Source organism: Gymnoscopelus braueri (genome assembly GCF_963280865.1).
Source record: "Gymnoscopelus braueri genome assembly, chromosome: 18".
NCBI classification, from domain to species: Eukaryota; Metazoa; Chordata; class Actinopteri; order Myctophiformes; family Myctophidae; genus Gymnoscopelus; species Gymnoscopelus braueri.
This window is the reverse complement of record NC_137618.1, coordinates 42,688,988-42,714,370: the sequence shown is the minus strand read 5'-3', so window position 1 is coordinate 42,714,370 and position 25,383 is coordinate 42,688,988. Positions and strand designations below refer to the sequence as shown.

General features: G+C 39.5%; 1 protein-coding gene across 1 annotated transcript; it reads left to right on the top strand.

Moving 5' to 3' along the window:
* Positions 1-840: 840 nt before the first annotated feature.
* On the top strand, positions 841-16,837 carry LOC308073818 (speckle-type POZ protein-like A). The gene is made up of 12 exons (XM_080412991.1): positions 841-1,037; positions 2,570-2,652; positions 6,754-6,887; positions 8,527-8,648; positions 8,857-9,008; positions 9,179-9,306; positions 10,623-10,800; positions 11,712-11,767; positions 12,904-13,026; positions 13,925-14,067; positions 14,168-14,221; positions 14,961-16,837. Exons 3-12 carry the CDS (start codon positions 6,810-6,812, stop codon positions 15,103-15,105), a joined length of 1,179 nt encoding a protein of 392 aa, XP_080269117.1. The 5' UTR covers positions 841-1,037; positions 2,570-2,652; positions 6,754-6,809; the 3' UTR covers positions 15,106-16,837.
* Positions 16,838-25,383: the final 8,546 nt, after the last annotated feature.

Below are 25,383 nucleotides of genomic sequence, written 5' to 3'. Positions count from 1 at the left end.
TTTGGCACAAAAATGGGGTCAAATTTGGTCTACTGCTATGTCGCCAGAACCACAGAACCACACAGAACCACACACCACACACCGCTCTAAAAGAGCACCTGCTACCGGTGACTGCAAATTGTAACTGGCCCCTGTAAAAAGTAAAAGGTCTATCACTGGAAATGACCCCCCCCCCAACTGTTTACTGTACATATCTTTCTTTCTTATTATTACTCGTATATATGATGTTTTTGCATAGTATTGTAGATCTGTCATTAAATGTTTTGATGAATTGAGTACACAGGACCCTAATGGAAACAAGCCATAGCGCTTTTTGGGTTTAAAATCCTCTTAGCAGACCTTGTATTGAACTATACTTTCCTGTGCTTTTTTTTTGCAAACTGCTAATAAAGTATTCAATCAATCAATCAATCGATGAATTGAATACAGAGAGCAGAGGACCTTAATGGAAACAAGCCCTGAGGGCTTATCTGTGTTATCCTTTTAGCATTATTTTTGTATAAATCTGTGCCACTGTGCCTTGTTTTTACAAACTGTTAATAAAGCATTCAATCAATCAATCGATGAATTGAATACAGAGCAGAGGACCTTAATGCAAACAAGCCCTGAGGGCTTATCTGTGTTATCCTTTTAGCATTATTTTTGTATACATCTGTGCCACTGTGCCTTCTTTTTACAAACTGTTAATAAAGTATTCAATCAATCAATCAAAAAAAGAAAAAAAGAAGTGCTGCTGATGCGTGGCCTGTAGTTGTTTCTTTTGGGCTTGTTTTCATAGACCCGCGGCTGCTTATTTCTCACGCAAAACCTGGCAACGCTGCTATCAGCCCCCAACAAGCAGCCAGCTAGCTCGAAGCTTTTTAGCTAGCCGAGCTGCTACAGAGCCATCCTGAAACATTAAACTAGACAAAGAAAGCCTAGCACAGCACACAACAAACTGGGTGAAAACCAACACGCCAAACCGGTGAAGAGAGCCGCCCTGGTAACAACACCCATACCGGCTCTCTTCACACCCACTGGAAGCATGAAATATAAAGGTATTAATGAACGGTGCTCCTTTTCCTCTTTTTGTATCTTTAGCTTTATGGTGTTAGCTCTATGGGTGTTGCTACAGCTAGGAAGCTAACCTAACGGTTAACCGTTAGAAAGTGTTGTTTTCTCTCCAACCCGGCAGACTAGGCTAGCTTTAGCACGTATGGCTAATATTGTTAGCTATAGCACATCATTAAAAAAAGGCCTGCTTTTTGTTTCTTTTAATGTGATTTAAGGGGTTTTTAAACATCCTACGTGATGCAGGTTATAATAACTTCAGTTATGGCCGCAGTTAAAGGACATTTCGTGTAAACTGTTGATTTTGAGGATGATGTTGTTGACGACTCGTTGCTAACGGCTCGTCTGACAGTTATTTTATAACGCGAATCAAGTCGCGAGTCTGTCTGTCTGTCAGTCTGTCACACGACAGACAGCGACATAACTGTCGTATGTTCTTCTCCAACATAAATGACGTTTTATCTCAACGGGGCGACAAAAACCCCCGTCGACGTCAACACTTTATTCAGTCGAAAATGACGTCATATTAGCTTGGCGTTAACTAAGTATTATTATTAAGCGTTAAATTAGTGAGCAGCACAATTATAAGTGACAGTTGGTGGAAGTATTGCGCATAGAACATTACGTATGCGGTTGCAGTTTACTACTATAGATTATAACCTGGACTAAAGGTGTCATACATACAACTAGCTGTGATTATAAACGTTGTTAATTAAACGTCAAGAGCTGAGTTAGCCTAAGTTGACGTTAGCATCCCCATGTTGAGGTTTTTGAGAGGTGGTACTTTGTTATTGTTCTGGGTGTGGGGGGGGGGGGGGGGGGGTTCTATTCTAACCCTCACTGTTTTACAACCTGTTTTTTAATTGAATCAGATAACAGACTTCTTGTACAGCCAAGTCAGTCACGTGTGTCCTCTGTTCAATTAAGTTGTTAATTATTGTTTGCTAGCCTAGCTAGCCGACTAGCAATACGCTAGTTAACTTTTAACATGCCTGGACAAGAGGAGAGGTTAGCAAAAAACATCTGAATGGAAGCTAGTTGGACTTGCTACTCCCAAAGGCCCGACACACTAACCAATCAAAGCCTCACTGTTGATTTAACTCTGAGGAGGGTAGACACATTTTGACCAAATTTGGTTATATTTGTGCACAGTAGTCACACATGCATAGACTATTAGAGGATTTTACTTTGTAGGCAATCAAAATGACTGTCATCCCAATGGTGTTTGAATTGCACAACAGCAAATTAATTGAGTTGGTCTTAATTGTATAGTAGTATTGTGGCATATCTGTCAGGGATTATTACAGCTACTTACCTATGGTTACAAGAAACCAGTCGCAGTGTCAACTAAAATTATTCCACTTACCAGGCAAATAGTCCAATACATATTAGTAAATTAAGACATTTCTTGCCTCAGTGCCTCCAGTAGTAGTCACTAATTATTTGCAGATATGTTCAACAACAGGGTGACCAGCGTCTCTTTCCAAAGTCTTACCCTTTTGTATGTTTTTTCTTCTAGAGTGGGATCTGTTGATAGGGCCATGAAGTATCCAGTGATAACTTAGATATACCTCATATTTGCACATTTCAACCATTCAAAGGGTGAGTATAGCCTATATTCTTCTACAACTTGTGTGGTATGTCTTAGATTCTAAGACATAACATAAGTTGAAATGGAATTGTTCTACTTTCAAATGGTTTATTGGGGGCTCCTTAAACAAAAGTTGCATCGTTCATTTATTTCACCTCTCATACCAAATGTCTTGTAGCCTGCAACTGTAACATCGATAATTAAAGTAACTATTTTTCTTGGCAATAAACATTTGTAAAGTGATGTATTGTAGTTATGGCAATGACTTAGACAACAGGTTGGAAAATAAAGCCAGTGACAGGTGTGTAAAAGTGAACATGAAGTAATTTTTTGCCCCTCACTCTGAAATGAGTTTGACAGACACCCCTGTTTTAGAACATGGAAGCAGTGGTTTCACTGGTTTCTAGGTTTCTTAGATTGGGCTGATAAAACCTCACTTTTGCAAAAGGAATTCAAGTGCTTGGGAGTTGTTTAATTGCCTTTCTCCATTTCTTGTAAATGTTGTGTTGACTGTCAGGGCTTAATTTGGAACGGTATAATAACATGGCAGCCTTTTGATTGTCTTGCTTTAACCATTAGCTTAAATGTTTGGCTTTACTTCGATAAAGGTCAGTGGAGAGTAACGTACTCTACCACAGCAGCACATCTATCGGAATTCCTGGAAATTGTATGCCTGAAATTCATACATACAGATTAGTCACCCCATGGAGACTTGAATTCATGGATATTTTTTTGTTTTTGTTGCATTCCTAAACCAATAATTTCATGACCAGCAGACCGGTATGCAGCGGTTCCGGTAGGAGATACAAAGGAGACTCTTTGTGTCTCCTACTGGAACTGCTGCCGGTTATCAAATTATTGGCTTAGGAATGCAACAAAAACAAAAAAATATCCATGAATTCAAGTCTCCATGGGGTGACTAATCGATAGATTTTTTTTTTCATTTTTGGGGGTGAACTATCTCTTTAACTTTGACCGTATCATGTTTATAGCTTTAGACACACTAATTGAATCAAATCCATATCCACATTGTTTTAAACATTTGCCTCGATTACGATTATAAAAAAAGAAGTGAAAATAGCAGATCTTCCTATGTTTTTGGTTAATTTCCCAATCCTAGTCCTCAATTGTAGTCTCGTAGAGAAACCTGGGCAATCCCGCCCGGAATAAAACTCATGGCATTGCTGAAAAACATAAAAAACTAACCCTCTCGGTTAAGTCCATTGCATCCACTACACACATCAAGCCTACAAACGCTTCTGTTGCTTTCAATTCTGGGGTAACGCCTGCAGTTTTATGTGAGCTCAGTTGTAATAGTTTACTTCTAGTTGTGGCAGTATAATGGCAAACAGCATAATCTTGACTCAGCCCTTATATGTTACCATTTTGTAAAACCTCTTAGGAATTGTAGATTGTCTCACAGGTTATTTAACCCATTTAGACCCGAGGCTGATTTTAAAAAAGCCTTCTAAATCCTAACCTAAGTTTTCAGAAAATATATTTTTTATTCAAATCAGTTTTTGAATAATTCCTGTAGCTGTATACATGACAACATCTAAAATGACACGGATGCTTTCCCAGTTTTAAGACATTCACGTATAGGCTTTCCCTTAATGGATTAAAGGTAGGGTAAGTGATATTCTTTGGTTAAAACAAACCTTTTTTTGTTAAAAGGTTAAAGCACTATATTCTGATTAGTAAGAGTGTTTGTTCAGTCGCAGGGGTCTCTCTGTCTCTCCAGCTCTTTAATAATCAGAAATGTAAATGTTCAGGTAGGTTACAACATTTCAGCCAATCAGGAGAGAGTACCCATTCATCAGTTGTGTCCCAGTTCCAATAGGGCATAGCAGTGGTGGCCATTTTCTGGTTCCACTTCAAAATACTCAATGCATTTTTCCCATGGACATTTACAAAAATATTTATATCAATTAATTTAAGCTCAGAATCAAGCCATCCAGGGTCCTGGTGAATCATGACCATAAAACGTTTGATTCTGTGAAAACTTTTTTGAAAACGGCAAAACAAAGGGTATTTATTAAATATAGTATATCATATAATTAAATATAAAATAAAAAAAAATCACAGAAAAAAAATGTTTTATGGTCATGATTCACCAGGACCCTGGATGGCTTGATTCTAGGCTTAAATGAATTGATATAAATATTTTTGGAAATGTCAATGGGAAAAATGCATTGAGTATTTTGAAGTGGAACCAGAAAATGGCCGCCACTGCTATGCTCTATATTGTCTGCTCATTTCTTTGTGTCATCACTACCAATTTCACGTTTAATCTGTATCCTGACTGAGTTCTCTATCCTGATTGGGTAAAATTGGTATCCTGAAAATGCATTTTCTGTTGGAGAGACATGGAGGCTCCTGTTACTGAACAAACTCGCTATAGCAATAAGTATCAGAATAGGAAGTTCTCAAATTCTGCTCGGACCCGACGTTTTCGGGCTGGGCCCAAAATCTATGCTAATTAGCCGGGTCGGGCCGAGCCTCGGGTTCCGTGAAGAAAAAGAAAAAAAAAGAAATTATTTACCCCCAAAAAAGAAATTTCAACTGCCCCTAGCGGCCTAACGGTAAGGCCGAAATGGCAGTGGATGTGTTGGATGCAGCTTTAAAGGGTAAGACCACTTTGGTAGAGGTTTGGGTTTTGTAGTTACCTTGCCATGATGTAACTCCAAAGGTGGGCAAGAAATCAAAAATAATTGCTCCATTGATTAGAAATTGATTATTCAAAATATGCTCCTCATTGACTTACATTGTACGGTAAAACAGCTCTCAAAGTCACTCTTTTAGCACATAAATGAACCCAAACACGGCTGAATCAGACAATATAGAGCTTCACCAAACCCAGTACTGTTTGTTTTTTTAATAAAAATGTCAACTTCCTGTTGATTTTACTATTTGAAGTTCTGGATCCGGATCCGTGGATCCAGTCCGGGTTTTCTACTTATTAAAAATGGCAAAATCAACAGGAAGTTAACATTTTTATTTAAAAAAAAAAACAGTACTGGGTTTGGTGATGTTCTATATTGTCTGAATCAACTTTGTTTGCATTCGTTTTTGTGCTAAAAGAGTGACTTTGAGAGCTGTTTTACCGTACAAAGTCAATGAGGAGCATATTTTGAATTATCAATTTCTAATCAATGGAGCAATTATTTTAGATTTCTTGCCCACCTTTGGAGTTACATCATGGCAAGGTAACTACACAACCCAAACCTCTACCAAAGTGGTCTTGCCCTTTAAGTGAACTACTCAGGTATCTAGTTTGTCACCGTCCGAACTTCCTAGCCTGTGTTATTAAAGAAAAAACATTGACGATGGACAACTCAATCTGCGAAAGTTACCGTTTTCAAGATGTTTTGGCCATTATCTCTGGAACAGAACGTCCAATCTACTCCGTTTGAAGCTTGTTGCATGTGTAACTTTGAGGACATTAAAGGGGAATGGACCACAGTTTTTCTTACCTTTTCTATGATATGTCTTTAGGATGAATGGTACAGTAGAAATATTTCATAACTCCATCCCGGGTCCGCCACAGCTTAAAACATGTGCCAATAGGCCTTGCGTTAGATCGCGTATTTTAATGGCTTTTTTTATTTGTATTTTTTTTTAGGTCTGACGTTCATAGTGACAGAACACTATGCAACTGAAAAAAAGGAAGTCTCGCAAGACGAGATTAAAATCTCGAGATTTCAATCTTTCAATCTTGTCTAGCGAGACTTCCGTTTTTGCATAGTGCAAGGCCTATTGGCGCACGTTTTAAGATGTGGCGGACCTGGGATGGAGTTATGAAATCTTTCTACTGTACCATTCATTCAATGACATCGTTTCGCGTTTCCGGCCCTAAAAGTATGGCAATTGTTCGGGCCGAACCGAGCCTCGGGCTGGCCCAGTTGGGGCCGGGCCTTAATTTTCAGGCCCGTTTGGGAACTCTAAGCTATTTAACACTTATTTTAACCAAAGAAAATCTCTTACTCTACCTTTTTTAATCTGCAAATGAGAATGCTGGTGTTGGAATATCGTATGATATCCTTATATCAATTGTGTGCAAAACGTCAATCACCTCCCTAACCATTGTTCTTTGGTCCTTTTTTTTAATGAAGGTCAAGTGGGACGTGTTCAAGGGCATCAGTGGTTGTGCTGAGGGGCAAAGCTGGCGATGTCACGGGTTCCCACCCCCCCTCCACCGGGGGAGATGTCAAGTGGACCTGTGGCAGAGAGCTGGTGTTACACACAGGTATGTAAAACGGTGCTTCAGACACCCGCCTAAATGCTGTTTTGTGCATATGGCTTGAACTGCTTGAACCCTAGCATCCCTATTCTGGGCATGTCATAATGTGTGAACATTCTGCGTTAGTAGCAGATCTACAAGCTCACAACACTTTGCGATACGTTGTAGAGCTTGTGAATTGGCAATTTTTGGCAAAGAGTTTTTGGGCCATATCGTGTGGTGCCTTATCTGAGGCACCACACACATGTGTGTGAGGCCTAATCTTATTAAGCATCTTTTACTGTTTTGAAAAACATTTTTAAATACTGAAAATAGCCGATCTACAAGGCAAGCTCACAGCGCGTCAATGTAGATCGGCTATTTAGATAGGGCCCTTGGTACGACTGGCTTCAAGTACCACATTGGAAATAAGTGTTTCATTATGCTTTTCTGTGTATATCCTGGGTTTAAGTTTCTATTGTGATTACTTGTATTTCTTTCACCAAAATATAATCAAAATCAAATAGATGACTGACATTACAGGATTTCTACAGGATCCACTTTGGAGCCATTCCGTTCCCATGTGGATCCTGAGATGCAGAAAGATTGAATTTCTTGACTTAGTTCTCAAGTGCCGAAAAATAAATTAAATAGAAAAGCTATGCCCAATATTATGAGGCCCTAATTCAAACCACTATGAAGCTGTAATAGATTTTATAACTCGTGAATCTAAACCGGAAGTATAACAGGAAGTATTATGTACTATTCTGTTCAAGCAAGTCAGGGAGTTTTATTGGGCTTATTAGATGCTGGAGGAGGCAACGCTGGCTTTGCCAGGCCTCATTCAGCTACAGTTTGAAATGCATCGTCGCTTCAAGTTAGTGCAACCGATATTCAAACAAGGGTTGGGTCATAGAGCACCAAAGTCTGACGTAATTTACACATCCTACCTGGTTTGCGGTTTTCCACCCCCATTCTGAATTCCCATAGACGTGTTTAATATCGTGTCAAATAAGAACTGTGTTCCAAAAATAAACAAATGTTTGATATGAAGCATCAACTGACGGTGAGAAAACGATAATGTTACTTCCGCCGAATTAGTAACATTTTCGCCAGAAACAGACCATATCAAATATGAGTGACTGACTATCATAAACGATACAGAGCCTCCTCCCTGACAATATCGCAGAGACAGTTTGTTTATTTTTGGACCACAATTCTTATATGAGACGATTCTATGATGACCCAATGTTATTCTCCATAGAGAAATTACTTTACGAACCAGGGGATGAACGAGTGACGTCAGGACTGTCGTTGACATCAGTCAGAGCAAAGAATGTTAGATTATTGGATCACCAACATGACCATAGTCTGGACAAGTTGCCCATGTGCCTGTACTCTGTTCTTGAGTAGTATTCAACTTCTGCTTCAAGCTGCAATGTTGTATATACCGTAAATGTGTGAATTCTTCTTTATTTTAATAACCATCTGAGATACTTTTATCTACATTTTCTTATTGATTTTTATGAGACATAACAGACCGATACATCATCAAGACATAACAATAAGACAAACAAACACCAGACTATAATGCATAATAAACGTGAGTAATTTATCTCAATTATTAATTACGTTTTCTTTTATATTTTGTTATTATATTCTCAAGGTCAAAGTTGTGAAGTTTTCCTATATGTGGACCATCAACAACTTCAGCTTTTGCAGAGAGGAGATGGGAGAAGTGTTGAAGAGCTCAACCTTCTCCTCTGGGCCTAACGACAAGATGAAATGGTTAGTACTCAGATTATAAGCTGCTCAGAAGAATACATGGATTTATTGTATCCGTAATGGATCTCCTCTAAGCAGGAGAGAACATCACCCCAGCAGGCTTATCATGGCTTTGTGTTTTTGGCAGAAATGATGAATGTTGTTAATGCTGTAACTTGTGTAGTTTTTAACCATCATTGACATGCAGTGTTTATCTCTGTTTACTTGACAGGTGTCTCAGAGTCAATCCAAAGGGACTTGATGATGAAAGCAAAGATTATCTGTCATTGTATTTACTGCTTGTTAGTTGTCCAAAAAGTGAAGTCAGAGCAAAGTTCAAGTTTTCCTTATTAAACGCAAAAAGAGAGGAGACAAAAGCAATGGGTGAGTACAAGCCGGCAACACAATATTCAGTCAAATGCATGTGTTCGGTACTGCTTTTTTAAAATTGCCATTACTGCTTTTGTATTGACATTTGTGATGTACTAATTTCTCAAACTCTGAAAGGAAATATTGATACTTAACACTGTCGTCGTCGTCCCCCCTCTTTATAGAAAGCCAAAGAGCATATCGATTTGTCCAAGGCAAAGACTGGGGCTTCAAAAAATTCATCAGGAGAGATTTCCTGCTTGATGAAGCCAATGGACTGTTGCCTGATGATAAGCTCACACTTTTTTGTGAGGTAATTGATACTACAATACTTTACTGATTATTATTTACTGTCCTTCTCTTATGGCTAGTGGACAGTAATAACGTTTCCGTTTTCAATGCTTTGTTGAACCCTGGTTTTGAGGATAACCTTGTGACCAGATTGGGGTTAATGTATCAATAATACTTGGATTATTATCCTAATGGCCAATAAAAGTCAAGAAGGGGGTATACATTTGATTTTTCCTTCATGGTGTCCTTAAGCATAAGCAAACCCCAGTTTCTCCAGCGGAGGTATGGTGATCAAGAGTAGATGGATGGCAACTATAGGGCAACTATATCATGTGAATTTGTCTAATTACTCAATGGGAGTAAGCAAACTACTCCTCTGATTTATTGGGCCTACAACTACACAGACTTGAGAAACCTTTTGCACAGCAGTAGCAACATTGATTAACGGTGGTTATGAATTTCTATAGTAATTTATGGAACCTATTTAATCTCTCCTGGACCTTTGTCCAGGAGAGAGCCCAGACTTTGAGAAATCCTTCTGAAGAGTGTAAAGGTGATAGATAATGTTAATTAAATTAAATCTGTCTTATCTTATTCCTGTCGATATACATGCTATATTGTTGCCATTTTATCTTGAACATTGTTGCCAATCACTTCTAGGTAAATCAAAGTCTTAAAGTGAAATTGCGTTCCCCATGTGACAATTTATGTCACTAATTGCAATTGTAAAACAAATAATTGAATTCAACGTGTTGAGAAGAATACATGTTTTCCAAGGTGTCTCTTTAGAGGGAGTTAAATGAACTGTGAGAAAAAGAGGGGAAGTCTGTACACTGTTTGAGCTCCCAGTGGAAGAGTCTTTTTTTTTTAAATGAACTGTCCAATAATTTTGATGCAAACGCAATTAGTCAAATATTGCAACGACTAACTGCCAATATGCCTGACAACGGTCCGAGCAAGGTTTTAAATTTTGAGGGGAAATTGGCAATTTCATAAGCAAATGAGATTGAAATCGAGGATGGAATGTCTCTCCTCATTAATTAGGCGTTTCAGCAAAGTTAATTAATTTTGGTTACAATTGGCTGTGTTTTTGCAATTAAAATCCCCTCCTGTTTGTAGGTTCCTCAGTCTGCAATGGGTATTAAAAACACCATTAAGGAGCAGAAATTCGATTTGTTCGACCTTTTAAAAACTTTTTTACAAAAATAAATGACACTCTGTGCACTATAAGATGTCATGCTAGGACCTTGGACCTGAAAACCATTGTTCCTTGACAATTATTGTCTTATCGTTGTCATGCTTCAATACAGTTATCTCTGTGCGTGTGTGTTTGTTCAGGTGAGCGTGGTCCAGGACTCCGTGAACATTTCAGGCCAGTCCAACATGAACATGCTGAAGGTTCCAGAATGTCAGCTGTCTGATGACCTGGGGAACCTGTGGGAGTGTTCTCGCTTCACCGACTGTAGCCTCTATGTGGGAGGGCAGGAGTTCAAAGCTCACAAATCCATCCTGGCAGGCAAGACCTTTCTTTCTCCCACGGCTGCCGGCACTACTATACCCGAGTAGGATACCGGGAGATGAGCCCCGCAGTAGCTGAGCAAAGACGCCCCCTATGCCGCTCTTTTCTTCGATAGCCTCTCCTGGAAAGCCATAAGTACCTTGATAGGCTACCAAGGGTTTGGCTTCCTGGCTTGATTTTATTTTTTTGCAACAGCCCTCTTCTGCTGTGGGCTCTAATCCACTCGGCTAGCTCTGCTTGGCCCAGCTTGGCCTGGCCTGACTGCAGGATCAGGGAGATTTGGAGGGCTCTCTTCAGCTCTTTCTCTGCATTAGACATGGTGGCAGCTGGTGTGGCCACAGGGCTGTGGTCAGAGCACGAATGCTGATATAAAACGGCAACTGTTATGATTTATAGTAGCGCTTATTCGTTCACATTCCCTACTGATGTACATTGTACTAAGTCAAGCTGGTTTTGAAGGAAGATAGCCTTGCCTTTTTTTTTAAGCCACTTGCTTGTCAGACGAAGTAATATATTGTCGCTGTTGGGCAAACCTTGTATGAGCAAAAAACATTACTAGTTATTTCGCTACAAGCACTTGTTAATACTTTATAAATAAATAAACAGACAGACGTAACCTTTTTCAACCTGGCGTTCCTGTTTTGGGCATGTCATTGTGATGCACTGTGAGCTTGTAGATTGGCTATTTTCGCTACTTTTGTGCAACACTGTCATACAACAAAATGTAAAATAGGATATTAGTTGATTTAAGAAACATAAAAATGAGATGCAAGGTTTCTGCACGACAGGGACTATATCATAGGCCATGGTTGCCCATATAATTAACTTGTTATGCTAACTAATATGATAAATGCTAGTTATTGTGATTGTGTTGTAATGCTTGTTTCCCCTCCCTTCTTTTCTTACAGCAAGGTCTCCAGTTTTTAATGCGATGTTTGAACATGAGATGGAAGAGAGTAAAAAAGTAAGAATTAATAGTTTTATTTACTTAGTTGACAAATCTATGCTGTTTAAACAATATTTTTTTAAATGCTATTCTTTTATTTAAGTCTTGTCTTTGTATTGGTTTGCTGATGTGTGCACAAACCCACTTGTAACATACCTCACACATTGTGTGTGTGTGTATATATATATATATATATATACACACACTCACTCACTCACGCGCACACGCACATTAACCATTAACACATTCCATGCCAGAGTTTAATCTCATAATGTACTCACCAGTGCCAGCGTTTTATTGTTTTTTTCATGTCGCCACAGACCTCGCTAAATAAGTTAAAAGTGCGCGTTCATTTGGTTCTAAACACACAGCGGATCTGTGAGAAACGGCCAGCGAAAATAGTTTCCAAATCCGTGCCGCCATCTTGAAGATACAGCAGATCAACGCTAAACAGTGATCAGCGAGGAGAAAAACAACAACCGAGAAAATCGAGTTTTAAACAGGATCCCAGACAGGAAGCGGATACGATCGAAAAAACCGGAACCCGAATAATTCTGTTTCCGACCGGAAACCGGAAACGGAAATGGATCAAAAAAAATCGGAAAGTGCACCTGGGGCAATTTCAATGGGAATCGGCGGTTCGCGTAGATCTACGCGACTGGCACGCTGCGGCTTTAAATAGGTTCGCGTAGATCTACGCGACTGGCATTCAATGTGTTAATTACGGTATTTGTATTCCATTCTTAATTTATTGTATTTACTGCTATCTATAGCAGTGATTCTCAACCTTTTGAATTTCCAGGACCCCCAGTTTGATATGGCTTAGGCCATGGACCCCCATGTTTATATCCAGAATAGACAATAAAATCCTCTCTGTTAATTTAACTGAGTGTTCAAATGACATTTGAATGGGTCCATTTGGTTCCGTGTGTACACTCTCCGGTAAGGTCCCTGGACCTCTGGTGGTCCCTGGACCTGACGTTGAGAACCAGTGGTCTGTCTATTGCAGCTCCTTTACATGTAGCTTGAGCATAACGTTTAATGACGCATTAATCCTAATGTAGATACTTGGAAGAACATTGTTAAGAACATTTTGTGGTTCCTGAATAATGTGTCATAATATGGAACTGAACTTCTGACCTTGGTCTTTCCAGAATCGTGTTGACATCAGCGACGTGGACCCAGATGTTTTCAAGGAGATGATGGGCTTCATCTACACAGGCAAGGCTCCAAACCTGGAGAAGATGGCTGACAACCTGCTGGCGGCAGCAGATAAAGTAAGTCTATGTTCTGATAGTCTGGCGTGGACAGACTATGAGAGATCTCTGCCTGGCTACTGATACGTCTGGCGACATCACAATTCAATGTAGGAGCTAAAACGGGGTCGGAAGCAATATGAAAAAATAATAATAACTGCATTGTAGAACCAATGCAGACTTTTAGGACTGTGCTTCACATTGGGATGGTGATGTGCTTTCTTTTCAAAGCTTGAGTTTGTAGGTTTGTAAGCAGCCATTCTTGCCGGTGTTCTTGCGACCCACACATAGCTTGAATTTAGCTTTCCCCAGACATATCGGTAGGTGCGGTGGAGATCTCTGATTGTCTGCTTTCTTGAGACTAATGTTGTGCTAACATTTACAAAGAACATTACCTTGTTCTGAAATGTATACGATTTTTATCAGGGGGATTTGGGCTCAAGGTGTACAACTTTCTACATTCAGCTTTTCCCCCCTATAATATGCGGCTTTTTTTGTCTCATTATTGAATGATTGATTGATAAATTAATAATGTTGCCTAAAGACTCGGTAAAAGCACTGTTGTACTTTCCCTAGATACACCCATTCTTTGATAATTGCTTCATAGAATTAGCCGACTTTGAGGCCACTGATGTGAATATGATTGGCGCATCCCTAGTAAGTTTCACATTTTAGGAACAAGTGCCGAAGGCAAAGTCGGGAGTAATTTTTGTTTTTTTCTTTGAACTCTTTACTGAGATGTTCACTATGTCTTGTCCCTAATCTTCTGTCCAGCCATATACAGGCATAAAAATCCGTAGGCAAGCGACCATTATCTTTAGATTAGATGTGCATTGGGACACTGCAAACTCAAACTCATTGGGTCGCATGCATCATGGCCATAACCTTAGCATTCTGTGTTGTCCTCCTCTTTCCGCAGTACGCTCTGGAGCGTTTAAAGGTCATGTGTGAAGAGGCCCTGTGCAACAGCCTTTCGGTGGAGAACGTGGCTGACACCCTCATCCTAGCAGACTTGCACAGTGCCGAGCAGCTTAAAGCACAAGCCATAGATTTTATCAACAGGCGAGTATCTCACAAAAAAAAAAAACTCCCAGTGATAAATTCCCGCTGCCATTTCTGTTTACCAGCCCTGAATGCTTACCTTTTTATCTCCCCACCATAGGTGCAGTGTCCTGAGACAGCTGGGCTGTAAAGATGGGAAGAACTGGAACAGCAAGTATGTAATTAGCTGATATATGTGACACAAGATTTATAACGTACTCTTATCTCTTCCCCCGACCAGATGCATTAGAATTCATTGTTTTAAGCAAAGGCAGTTGAGCGCACTCTTTGTCGGTGAAGTGGCGTATCTTTGTATCCTATGAGTTATTAATAGACTCGCACCGGGATAAGCTGCAAAGGAATATTTCCTGAATTTAAATCAAAGTTTTTCTTCAGACTGATTTAGTGTGCTGTTGTTGTAGGACACCTTGAAATGTTTACTTATTAGCTCTAATGCTTGCGGTGTGTGGGGAGACACCGCACTGAAATTAATCTCGGGCGATAAAAGAAAAGTGTCAGAGCCTCACACGTTACCGATGGTGCTTTTTTGTGAATTCCTCAGATGGCTCGTCAGTCATGTCCCTCTAATTTCCGGTGATGCATACAATTGCAGACCTCAACCCCATTACTAAAGTTTGTATTTACATTAAAGATGGTGACATTTTGGTCAAGAGGCCTTCATCAGACCTGTGTAAACACTTGCTTTGTAATGGAGAGACGGTTGCTCTCATTTGTATGCATGGATTTCCCCTCTTTCAAAGCAGCACCTTTTTTTTTCTTCCGAGCTCAAACCTTTTTTGAAGCCTCTTATTTCCTTTGCCATTACGATCTCATTTATCCAGATTGATTTTTAATGTGCACATTCTTGACTGAGCGTTGTCTCTTCCCTTTTCTCTCTGTCTATGTGCTTACAGTCACGCTACGGACATAATGGAGACGGCAGGCTGGAAGTCAATGATCCAGTCCCACCCTCACTTAGTGGCAGAGGCCTTCCGCGCGCTGGCCTCAGCACAGTGCCCACCCTTTGGTTTGCCCAGGAAGCGCCTAAAACAGTCCTGACCGCCCCGCTGTGCACTCGGACTTTTACTGGAGGAGCGAGGCATGGGTTTACAAAGCAAGGACTGGGAAGAGTATGGCTTCTAATTCCACCACCACCCCAAAACCCATATGAACAGAGCAAGAACGGAACCTTCTGGAAGAGGGGAGAGTTGGGAGGCTGGCAGGTGGCTGACCCAACATCCACGAAGGGGGGGAAAGTGCAGTCAGTTGTCTGCTTGCCTCGCTGCCCCAACTGAATCCTCTTCAGTCTGGGTAGCCAGGCAAGTTGCTACTTATTGTTTTTCCGTAATTTTCAAAATGGCCTTAATATATCTGCCATTGCTCTGGAGCTGCTCTAGAGTACTTTTGTCTATTTTACTGTGTGCCTGCCTTGTCACACAGACCAGGCCTCCTCCAGATTGCACTAGTTCCCATGAATATAGTCATTTTGATATGGAGTTCTATAGGAACGTATCGAGGGTTTGATTAAATGGGAAATATTATATATTTGTAATGTTTAGCCCATTTTGCGACTAGACATTAGAAAAGCATGAACTCTTTCAGTGCAAGGTCAATTCTTTACACTTTTTAAAAAATGAATATGCCCCATATTGATGGCACCATTTCTATGTAAATGACAGTCGAACCCATCTTCAGAAGACCCGTGTACAAGAAAGTCTGTTCTATTGCATATGTGTGGGGGAAAAAATAATCATGCAGCATTATGAAATACCCTGTGTTGATAACCATTGTGTGTAAGACAGAAAAGAAATGTCTATACTCTGGCCCAAACCTGTTAAATCATATTGGAAGAATAGAAAAAGTATTTATCCAGTCTCCCATCTGATTGACATATTCCAGAACATTAAGTCTGTGAACTGTTATAGAGTCAATTTTCGAGATTTAGCTTTCCATAGTATTACCAACTTGCAAATATTATATATTCTCAATATATTGTGGTTAACAAAAAAAAAGTGGAAAGACTAATGCATGGTCCTGTATTTGTTGAAAAGAAAGTGTCCAAGTACCAATTATGTTGTTAACAATTTGTATTATTTTCTGCAATTATCTGGGAAAAAAAAGAATTGTGCGGAATTAATGATTTGAATATAGTCCATGCGCAAAATGTCCTCCAACATGCTTGGATTTGTATAGGATGCTGAGCATCACTTCCATTGGCACTGTTGAGCTTAATTTACACCCCCCATCGCAAGGCCGCGTCGCCAATTGCCGACGAGAACCAATCGCGACGTGTTGTTGGCGCGTAGGGATGGGACGATATGAAAATTACATGCAAAAATAATTGTGATTTAAATATATTATCGCGATAATCAAAATTTTCTTAAAAATGTAAAATGCCACTTTTGTTAACCACTTGAGCATCCATATTCTGGGGGGAGCGTTTGCCAAAAATAGCCGTTCTACAAGCTTGTAGATGGGCTATTTTTGGAGAATCGATTTGTGTAGAGTGAAATAAGCGTACCAAATGCGCTCCTTACAGGTCCGTTTTAACAAGTATTGTGGATATAAGTGGTACTGAATTTGCAGCTCAAAAGCTATGACCGAGAAATTCCACGATAAATTAACAATCTCCACGATACGATTATTGTGAGCTTTGTTTTTGTCACGATACATGATAACGATTATCGTCCCATCCCTATACACACCGGTTCTTATCGGCAAGCGACGCGTCATACTACTTAACGGAGTATGAATTAGGCTTTATTCTATGTATGTGTATGGATGATGGGGGCTGGGGGAGGGAGGGAGGGCGGGTGGGGTCAGGAGGTCACAACGTTGATTGACTTAGTTTCTTACGTGGCGTGGTTGGTATGACAGACGCATTGGAGGATTTTTGTAAATGAACTTGAGTAGCATCATTTTTACATGGTATTACTCTCATCATTCAGTGTCATGTTGAGATGTGAACCTTTTTTTTCCTTTTGAAGAAAAAAAAAAGACGAAAAAAACAATGAAGTTGTTGTCTGCCAGAATGCCTGCATTAACCCATTAAAACAGTTTTCCAGCATTGTAGAATTGCCAGTAGTTGTCATTTTTAAACGTAGAAATTGTTAGCCTGGAAACCAGACGAATCTGCCAGTGCAAAAAAAAATAAAAAATCCCTCGAAGATTTGGTCTGGCCCGCTCGGTTTTGACTAGATTTTCTGCTCCCTAATTTGTGGGGCACTAATCAGGGCCCAGTATGCAAATATAAGGCGGGTGTATCACCAGAGGCATTTTTTTTAATCTTCCCCTTGGAAATGCAGGTTCCACACAGAGATGCCAGACTAATATCTATGCAGTGATATTAGTCTGGCCATGCCAGGCTAAGACATTTTCACTGGTGGTTTTAACCCCCCCCCCCCCCTATATTTAGTAAAACGGACCTGAGTTGCAGCTGCGCTTTTTTTCCACGCTACACCAAATCTCAATGCTAAAAATGGAAATGTAAGTCCCCCCCCACCCCCCCCCCCCCCCCCCAGAATAGGGACGCTGGGGTTCAAGTGGTTAAGTTGCCCAGGGGAGCCATTGGGGGTTTTCAGGGTCCCTTGAAGACCATACATCAACTCACATGCTTGATATTTATTCAATCCTCTTTCCATATGTCTCTGTATATTTATCAATTTATTTGAGGGCCCCTGTCAGCTAGGTTCTATACGTTTTACCTCTATACATTGCCAACGCAGCTAGCTTTTTCTTCTTTCCTTTTAAAATGTATTGATTTTTCTGATCCAAGCATTGTTTTGTTGCTAGTTTGCACAATTCCTTTCTGTTCATCTGCTGATCAGCTCCCCGGGTTGAGCACATAACAGTATCTGCAATGCAGCACCACGACTGTTGGAAATGTGAAGGATGTGAGCGTTGCTTTGTCTCCTCCAGTCAAATGAAAGAGAAAATCAGGAATTCTAAGGAAGTATAGGTATGTCACTACTTCTCCTTCTGTTGTGCTCTCAGCAGTAAATGGGTGTCAAGAGCTGTTATTCTTTTGGTGCACATTAAACCGAAGGAAGTTTGGATAACATTTTAATGCCTTATACTCCCTACCTCAATATAAGTCCATTTTATACACTGACACTCACTCCTCACTGGTCACAAAAACTAGTGGCAGTATGGACTTATATTGAGGTACATACATAACTGTAACTTGTAGTCTTCTTCAGAACTTCCATATCGCTCTAAAGTTAACTCATAACACGAAATGGCGATTATTGCCATGTAGACGTCGGATTCTAACTACGTTGACGACTTATAAACTACTCCTAATATGTATCGTAAAAGTGCTCAGCTTACGTTGGGCAAAGTGGAAATCGTCTGTCGGGTAGAAACCTCATATGTCCGAAACGACAAAAGTAGCAGATCTTCAAGCTCAAAACGTGCCGCTTTGCGCCGCATTTTTTGCTTGAAGATTTGCTACTTTTGTGTGACGCTGTAGTATGATCAAGTAGGGCATTCATTTACGAAAAAAAAAGTTTCACCAAAGTTGAATATGGAGATGGGCGGTTTCTGCCCGACTGCAACGAAATATTAGATGGCACGACTAAATAGATGGACAGCTTGTTAAGCTGAGAAGCGCTATGTCAGAACTTGGTGTTCTTGTGGGAAGAAAGTAAAGCAATTGGCTGCTCGCATTAAAGCTATTATTTCATTTCGTGTGTGTGTGTGAGTGCCCATGAATAGGCCTCTAATTAACCCATTCAATCCGGGAACGCATCTTTGTCATTTTAGATTTCTTTGGCTATTCAAAAAATAGCAGATATACAAGCTCATAGCACGGCAAGAGCTATGAGCTTGTAGATCTGCTATTTATTTATTTTATCATGAAAATTTGTGCAAATCTTTGAATATATATATTTTTTTAAGCGAACATTTGTAACTCAAATCTTTGCTTCTGGGGGTCCCTGGAACAACATTTTGAGATGGGGGGGGGGGGCGGGGTGGGTACGTGGCCAAATACATTTCAAAAAATGTTTTCTAAATCCTAACAGTATGTTGCTATATCAGTGGTGCTCCAACTTGTCAAGGACACCCAAAATGATATATATATTTGGCCGCGGACCCCCATCTCAAAATATGTTGTTCCAGGGACCCCCAGAAGATCTGAGTTAAAAATGTTAGCTTTAAAACATATTTATTTGAAAAAAAATCCACAATCTTTCAAAAAATAGCGGATCTACAAGCTCATAGCGCGACACTCAGTGCCGCACTATGTAGATCTGCTATTTTTTAATGGCCAAAGAAATCTTAAAATGACACTTCCCGGTCTTAATGTATTAAAGTGAGCAACATGCAGCCTTGTCTGGCTGGAACAAGAGATTTCTTCATCAGCGGTGGGTGTACGCTGATCCATGTCCGCCCCTCTCACCGAGAAAAGCCCCGATATTATCTCCCGTTTTGTAGTGTACACCTCCCCAACCTTTCATCTCTTTTCCTTTTTGCCTGTTCTTCTGCTCTTTTCCTTTTTCTATAAACCGCATATAGCTTGAAAAGGAGACACCTTAGTGTGGTTGTCTGACAGTTGTTTGAGGAGCTGCTTGACCTGAATTCTGTTCTTCTGTTTCTGTGATGCGAATTTCAAGCTGTTGATGACGCGTCACACTGGTCAGCAATTGTGTCTGTTGTGCTATACTCTTGAAATCATAATCTCTGCCGGGCGGGAACGGCCGGCCGGGACCGCCGGGTTGGATTATGTTTTTTGCCCCCATGATGAGTTGACATTCTCTCTGCTGGAGTCATGTGATCATGACATGATTTATCAAGTCAGATTTTTTTCATATTCGAATCTGATGAGCTTTGATTGTCTTCCAATGTTTGCGGGAGGAGCCCGTTTAGCCAAAACAAATCCACAAATCATGCGACATTTTTCTGCCCCAGATTTTAATCACTCATTGAGGGGCCTCTAAACCAGTGGTTCTCAAAGTTTTCCATATCAAGGACCACCAAATTTGTTTGGCCGCGGACACCCATATGAAAATGTTTTGTGCCAGGGACCCTCAAAAGAGAAATCAAAATTATGAAAGAATTTTCAAATACTTTCAAGTTTTTTCAAAAATAGTAGATGTATAAGCTTGCAGTGTGGCACGAAATGATGCACTGTGAGCTTGTATATCTGTTATTTTTTTTAATCAACGTATAAAATATGGATAAGGGGTTAAAATGTATTAACATATTTTGCTGGCGACCCCCTGGAACCCCTCAAGGACCAGCAAGGACCACTTTGAGAACCACTGCTCTCAACAACACGGCACCAAAATTGATTTGACTTCCACTCATAGGGGTGCTACAAATGTTGCAAAGGCATTATCTTTATGTAGTTAGAATATGCAGTTGGAGCCATCTCTCATAACGTTGCTGTCAGGCAGAAACCTTGTACTGCATGTCCATTTCAACGGTTTATGCTAATTCATAAATCGCTGCACTGCTTTGTCATGTGAGATAGTGTAGCACGGCGAAAGTAGGGAAAATAAATGATCTACTAGCTCGTGAGGTATTTTTTGAAAATGTTTGGAATTGAAAATAAAAGTTTCTCTGCAGGTTTTATCAATATTAAACGAGATCCTGTGACTAATTGGGTCCATTGGAACACAGGTTATGTTTTCCATTTCCTGAAAAGTAAAACTTTGGACATGTGAGGTTTCCACCAGACAGTGACGATAAGTGACCAATCTCAGTCTCAATACCCTTAAAGGTTGAGTCCGTATTTTTCACGACCTGCCTGGGATTGAACACGAGTCCTCTGCACAAACGGCAAATTTTTACTTTGAGCGATCACAGAGAGCACATTTGGGAAGGAAAGTTCTTTTTTTCCATTTGAGTTAATTGTTGTCAACCCAATAGTACTATCTGGATCTATGAATGTCTCAATAGTAGAGCAGTATAGACCACCTCCAACCACCGCAGTTCTTAGTTATATTGCATTAAAGGTAGGGTAAGTTATTTTCTTTGGTTAACCCATTAAGACCGGGAAAGCCTATACATTGTTATACCTTTTTAAAACCGGGAAAGCATTTGTGTCATTTTAGATGTTCTTACATTTCTTTGAATAAAAAATAGAAGATTTTCTGAAAACTTAGGTTAGGATTTAGAAGGTGTTTTTAAAATCAGCCTCAGGTTAAAATAAGTGTTAAATAGCTCTATATTCTGATAGTGCTCATTGCTAGAGTGTTTGTTCAGTAACAGGAGTCTCCATGTCTCTCCTGCTCTTTATTAAACAGAACATGCATTTTCAGGTCAGGGTACCAATTTTATCCAATCAGGATAGAGAACTCAGTCAGGATACAGATTAAACAAGTGAAATTGGAAGTGATGACACAAATAAATGAGCTGACAAAATTGGAACTGGAACACTATAAAATTAAGCTGATAAATATATACTCTCTCCTATTTGGCTGAAATGTAGTCACCTACCTGAAAATATATTTTCTGTTTATTAAAGAGATTAGGGGGACCACTGTTACTGAACAAACGCTCTATAGCAAAAAAATGTATCACTAATCCTACCTTTAACATACTTTACCGTACAGATTGGTTTAATGTTTTATCCACTGAAAAGCGGCGGCTTTAAGAATAAAATGCCAAAAATTGCCTTGACTAGGAGAGGTAAAAGGGATTATGGCTATCGCTATCATCAATGATAAATGATCTGTCTTGACAACTGGAAATACAAGACAACCAAATATATCGTCTCTGTCGGGCGAAAACCTCATACGTCCAAAAACTGTTACTTTCCAGTATTCAAATACAAAAATGGCAAATGTGGCAGATCTACAAGCTCGTAACGCGCCGAGTTTCGAGCTTGCAGATCTGCTACTTTTGATGCTTTTGTGTGACGCTGTAGTATGATCAAGTAGGGGCATTAACATGGATGTAAGAGGTTTCTGCCTGACGGCAACAATATTGAAAGGTACTTTTACTCGTATAGTAATACTCATACTTTTTCCCTTGTTAGGATTTTAGTGAGCGACCGAGCGTAGCAGGAGTGTCTCGGTGTGACTTGATGCTTGAAGCAGAGAGGATGCCTCGCCCATGATCAGATAAGAGTAATGGAAGGGATTGAAAAGACCTCTCTGTCCCTGATGGCCCGCCGCTAAAATGGATGTGCTCCCTGGGGTGTACCTCTGGTATCTATCCACGCCTGTGGACACAGATTTATTGCCCATTAAAAAGCCACGCTGAAATGTACCTCTTAAAATGGTGTGTTTATCCTGTGGAGAAGAAGAACTGCTCGTGGGGAAGACTTTGAGATTAACCACTTTTAACCGTCGTGACCCTGTTTTTTCGGGGCATGCATGGGATTGCATGGATTAAGCCATTAATGTGTCATTTTTAGATTTTCTTTGGCTATTCAAAAAATAGCAGATCTACAAGCTCATAGTGCCGCGCTATGAGCTTGTAGATCTGCTATTTTTCGAAAATCTTGAATGTGTGCAAATCTTTGAATGTAGTTTTCAAATATTTTGTTCCAGGGACCTCTAGACGCATAGATTTTTGTTAAACATTTTAAAAAAAACATACGTTTTCAAAGATTTGCACAAATGTGGAAGATTTTTCAAAAAATAGCAAATCTACAAGCTCGTAGCGCGGCACTCTGTGCTATGAGCTTGTATATCTGCTATTTTTGAATAGCCAAATTATAAAATAATGGTTATAGCTCAAATCTAAAATGACACAGATGCGTTCCCGGTCTTAATGGATTAAAGTTCTCAGGCCGATTTCAGTCATTTGGATTCCATAGTAGAACCTTCAGCGTAACTTTTAACAGAGCTCCTCTGCAGCACCACGTGGCTGGTGAAGTCAAGCCCTACAGTAATATTAGATATCGTTGCTGTCGGGGCAGAAACCTCTTATCTCCATATTCTAACTTTTTGTGTTTATTCGTAAATGAATGCCCTATTGATCATACTACAGCGTCACACAAAAAAAGCAGATCCGCAAGCTCGAAACGCTCCACGAAGCGACACGTTTTGAGCTTGTAGATCTGCTACTTTTTTTTTTTGGAAAATCCTGAGAAGTAACTGTTTTGGACGCCCGACAGAGATGATATTTAAAGGTAGGGTAAGTGATATTTTTGGGTTAAAACAAAAAGTATTTTGTTAAAAGGTTAAAGCACTATATTGTGATAGTAATCATTGCTAAAGAGTGTTTGTTAAGTAACAGGAGTCTCCCCGTCTCTCCAGCTCTTTAATAAACAGAAAATACATTTTTTTTGTAGGTGACAATATTTCAGCCAATCAGAAGAGTACCCATTTATCAGCTTATTTTTTTTATAGTGTTCCAGTTCCCATTTTGTCAGCTCATTTCTTAGTGTCATCACTTCCAATTTCACTTGTTTAATTTATATCCTGACTGAGTTCTCTATCCTGATTGGATAAAATTGGAAATGAAACTGAAACTGAAACGAAAATGCATTTTCTGTTTTAATAAGAGCTGGAGAGACATGGAGACTCCTTTTACTGAACAAACACTCTATAGCAATGAGTACTATCAGAATATAGAGCTATTTAACACTTATTTTAACCAAAGAAAATCACTTGCCCTACCTTTAAGTTTAAAGGGATAGTTCACCCCCCAGAAAACGCTGCCTACCGGTCTGCTGGTCATCAAATTATTGGCTTAGGAATGTGACAAAAACAAAAAATATCCATGAATTCAAGTCTCCATGGGGTGACTAATCGATAGGGAAAAAAGCATTTTTTGGGGTGAACTATCCCTTTTAGATTAAAGGGTATTTGGAATTGGTCAAAGTAGCAATAGTCAATACAGAATACATGTTCAGAAGCATCTTCCATAAAACCCCTATGGTCTTTCAGGGTTAAAGCCTCGGTCTGTGATTTGTTCAACTGGTTGTCCTATGTAGAAGAGCAGGAACATTTGTATTGGTTTAGAACGATACCTTAACATAATTTAACATATTTTGTTAATTGTTTAGGGAACAGTGCAGTAGTGTGGGAAAACATTATGGCAAGATCTACAATACACAGCTTGTAGATCAGCTATCTTTCAAAGGCAACTTTGATTTATTTTCTCATATATAGATGTTTTCTTTTAAATAAGGCGTAAGTAGTTAACCAATACGAATTTGAAGAGTCAAGTTCAAATAAGGTTTAATGTCATAAAAACCTAAAATTGATCTTTACAAACAATTTCAATTTAATAAAACAAACCCCCTACTGAATCAAATATTCCAAAATGAACTTTTTTTTTTTTTTACTTACACTATACACACAGCAGTGATCTTATCCTATATTACAGGGGAGGAAAAACATACTTTGAAACAATATTAAGCAAGCAGAAAATGATTACAGCTGCTGTATACAGTGCGAGTTTTACAAAAACGCAGTCTATAAATGGCAATGAATATGACACATCTATATGATACCACTAGCTTTAACAAACACCAAAAAATAAAGGAACTATTTACCTATAGTTACGATATATTTCTCTGGGAAAATGAAAATAGAAGTGACATCATTTACTCTTTTAAGCCATAAGTAAAACACATTTAGATTTAGAATTACTGAGACTTGTACAGGTATACACTTTGCATTGCACGAAAGAGCTGGAACTAAAAAACATCAACATAGATCAACTTGGACTTAGTTGTTTCCCTTTATCACACTCCTCTCTTCACACGTAGCACGTTACAGTGTCATTTACAGTTGTGCAGGAAAAGACATCGTAATACAACAAAATAAAACGGCACTCTTTCAGACTTCAATATGTGTTTGACTCAAGTGATTGGTCTGTATTTTGGTCAGTGGCACAGGCCTTACCCCTAAGCCCTGGATGTGTATGACCAACGACACTGCTTATGGCAGTTACTGTGCAGATGAATTTACAAGCAACTATTTGGAATCTGATTTGATTGGTAAAAGATGATGGCATATTGTCATGATTTGGTCATCAGAGGGAACTCAATACTCTTTAACCACTTGAACCCCAGCATGCCTTTTTTTATGGGGAAACAAATTGCAGATCTACAAGCATCGCTTGTAGATCGGCTATTTTTGACAAAGAGATTTGGTGTAGGATTTTGGTGTAGAGGGTTTAAGTGGTTCAGTCTAGAGTCGGTCTAAATTAATACTTCGCAGTGCCTGAAATTCAGAATTTAAATCCCATTTGTCATTGTTGTTCAGGAAGAATTCTGTACATTTCACCTTTTTTTAATTTCTTTGTTTCGTCGCCGTTGGCAACGAGTAAATGAAAATTCTCTGCCTAATTAAAGCCCATTAAAGACAGGCGATGTCAGGGCTCGGTGGCAGAACCATGACAAAGTGCTGTTAATTGTCTGCCAGTTTCACT

What these genes read in the sequence shown, in the direction of transcription:
- LOC308073818 (XM_080412991.1), top strand. Translation starts at nt 6,810, where the DNA reads ATGTCACGGGTTCCCACCCCCCCTCCACCGGGGGAGATGTCAAGTGGA. An exon ending in AGCTCACACTTTTTTGTGAG is followed by an intron (nt 9,307 to 10,622) that starts GTAATTGATACT and finishes GTGTTTGTTCAG; the next exon opens with GTGAGCGTGGTCCAGGACTC. An exon ending in TCACAAATCCATCCTGGCAG is followed by an intron (nt 10,801 to 11,711) that starts GCAAGACCTTTC and finishes CTTTTCTTACAG; the next exon opens with CAAGGTCTCCAGTTTTTAAT.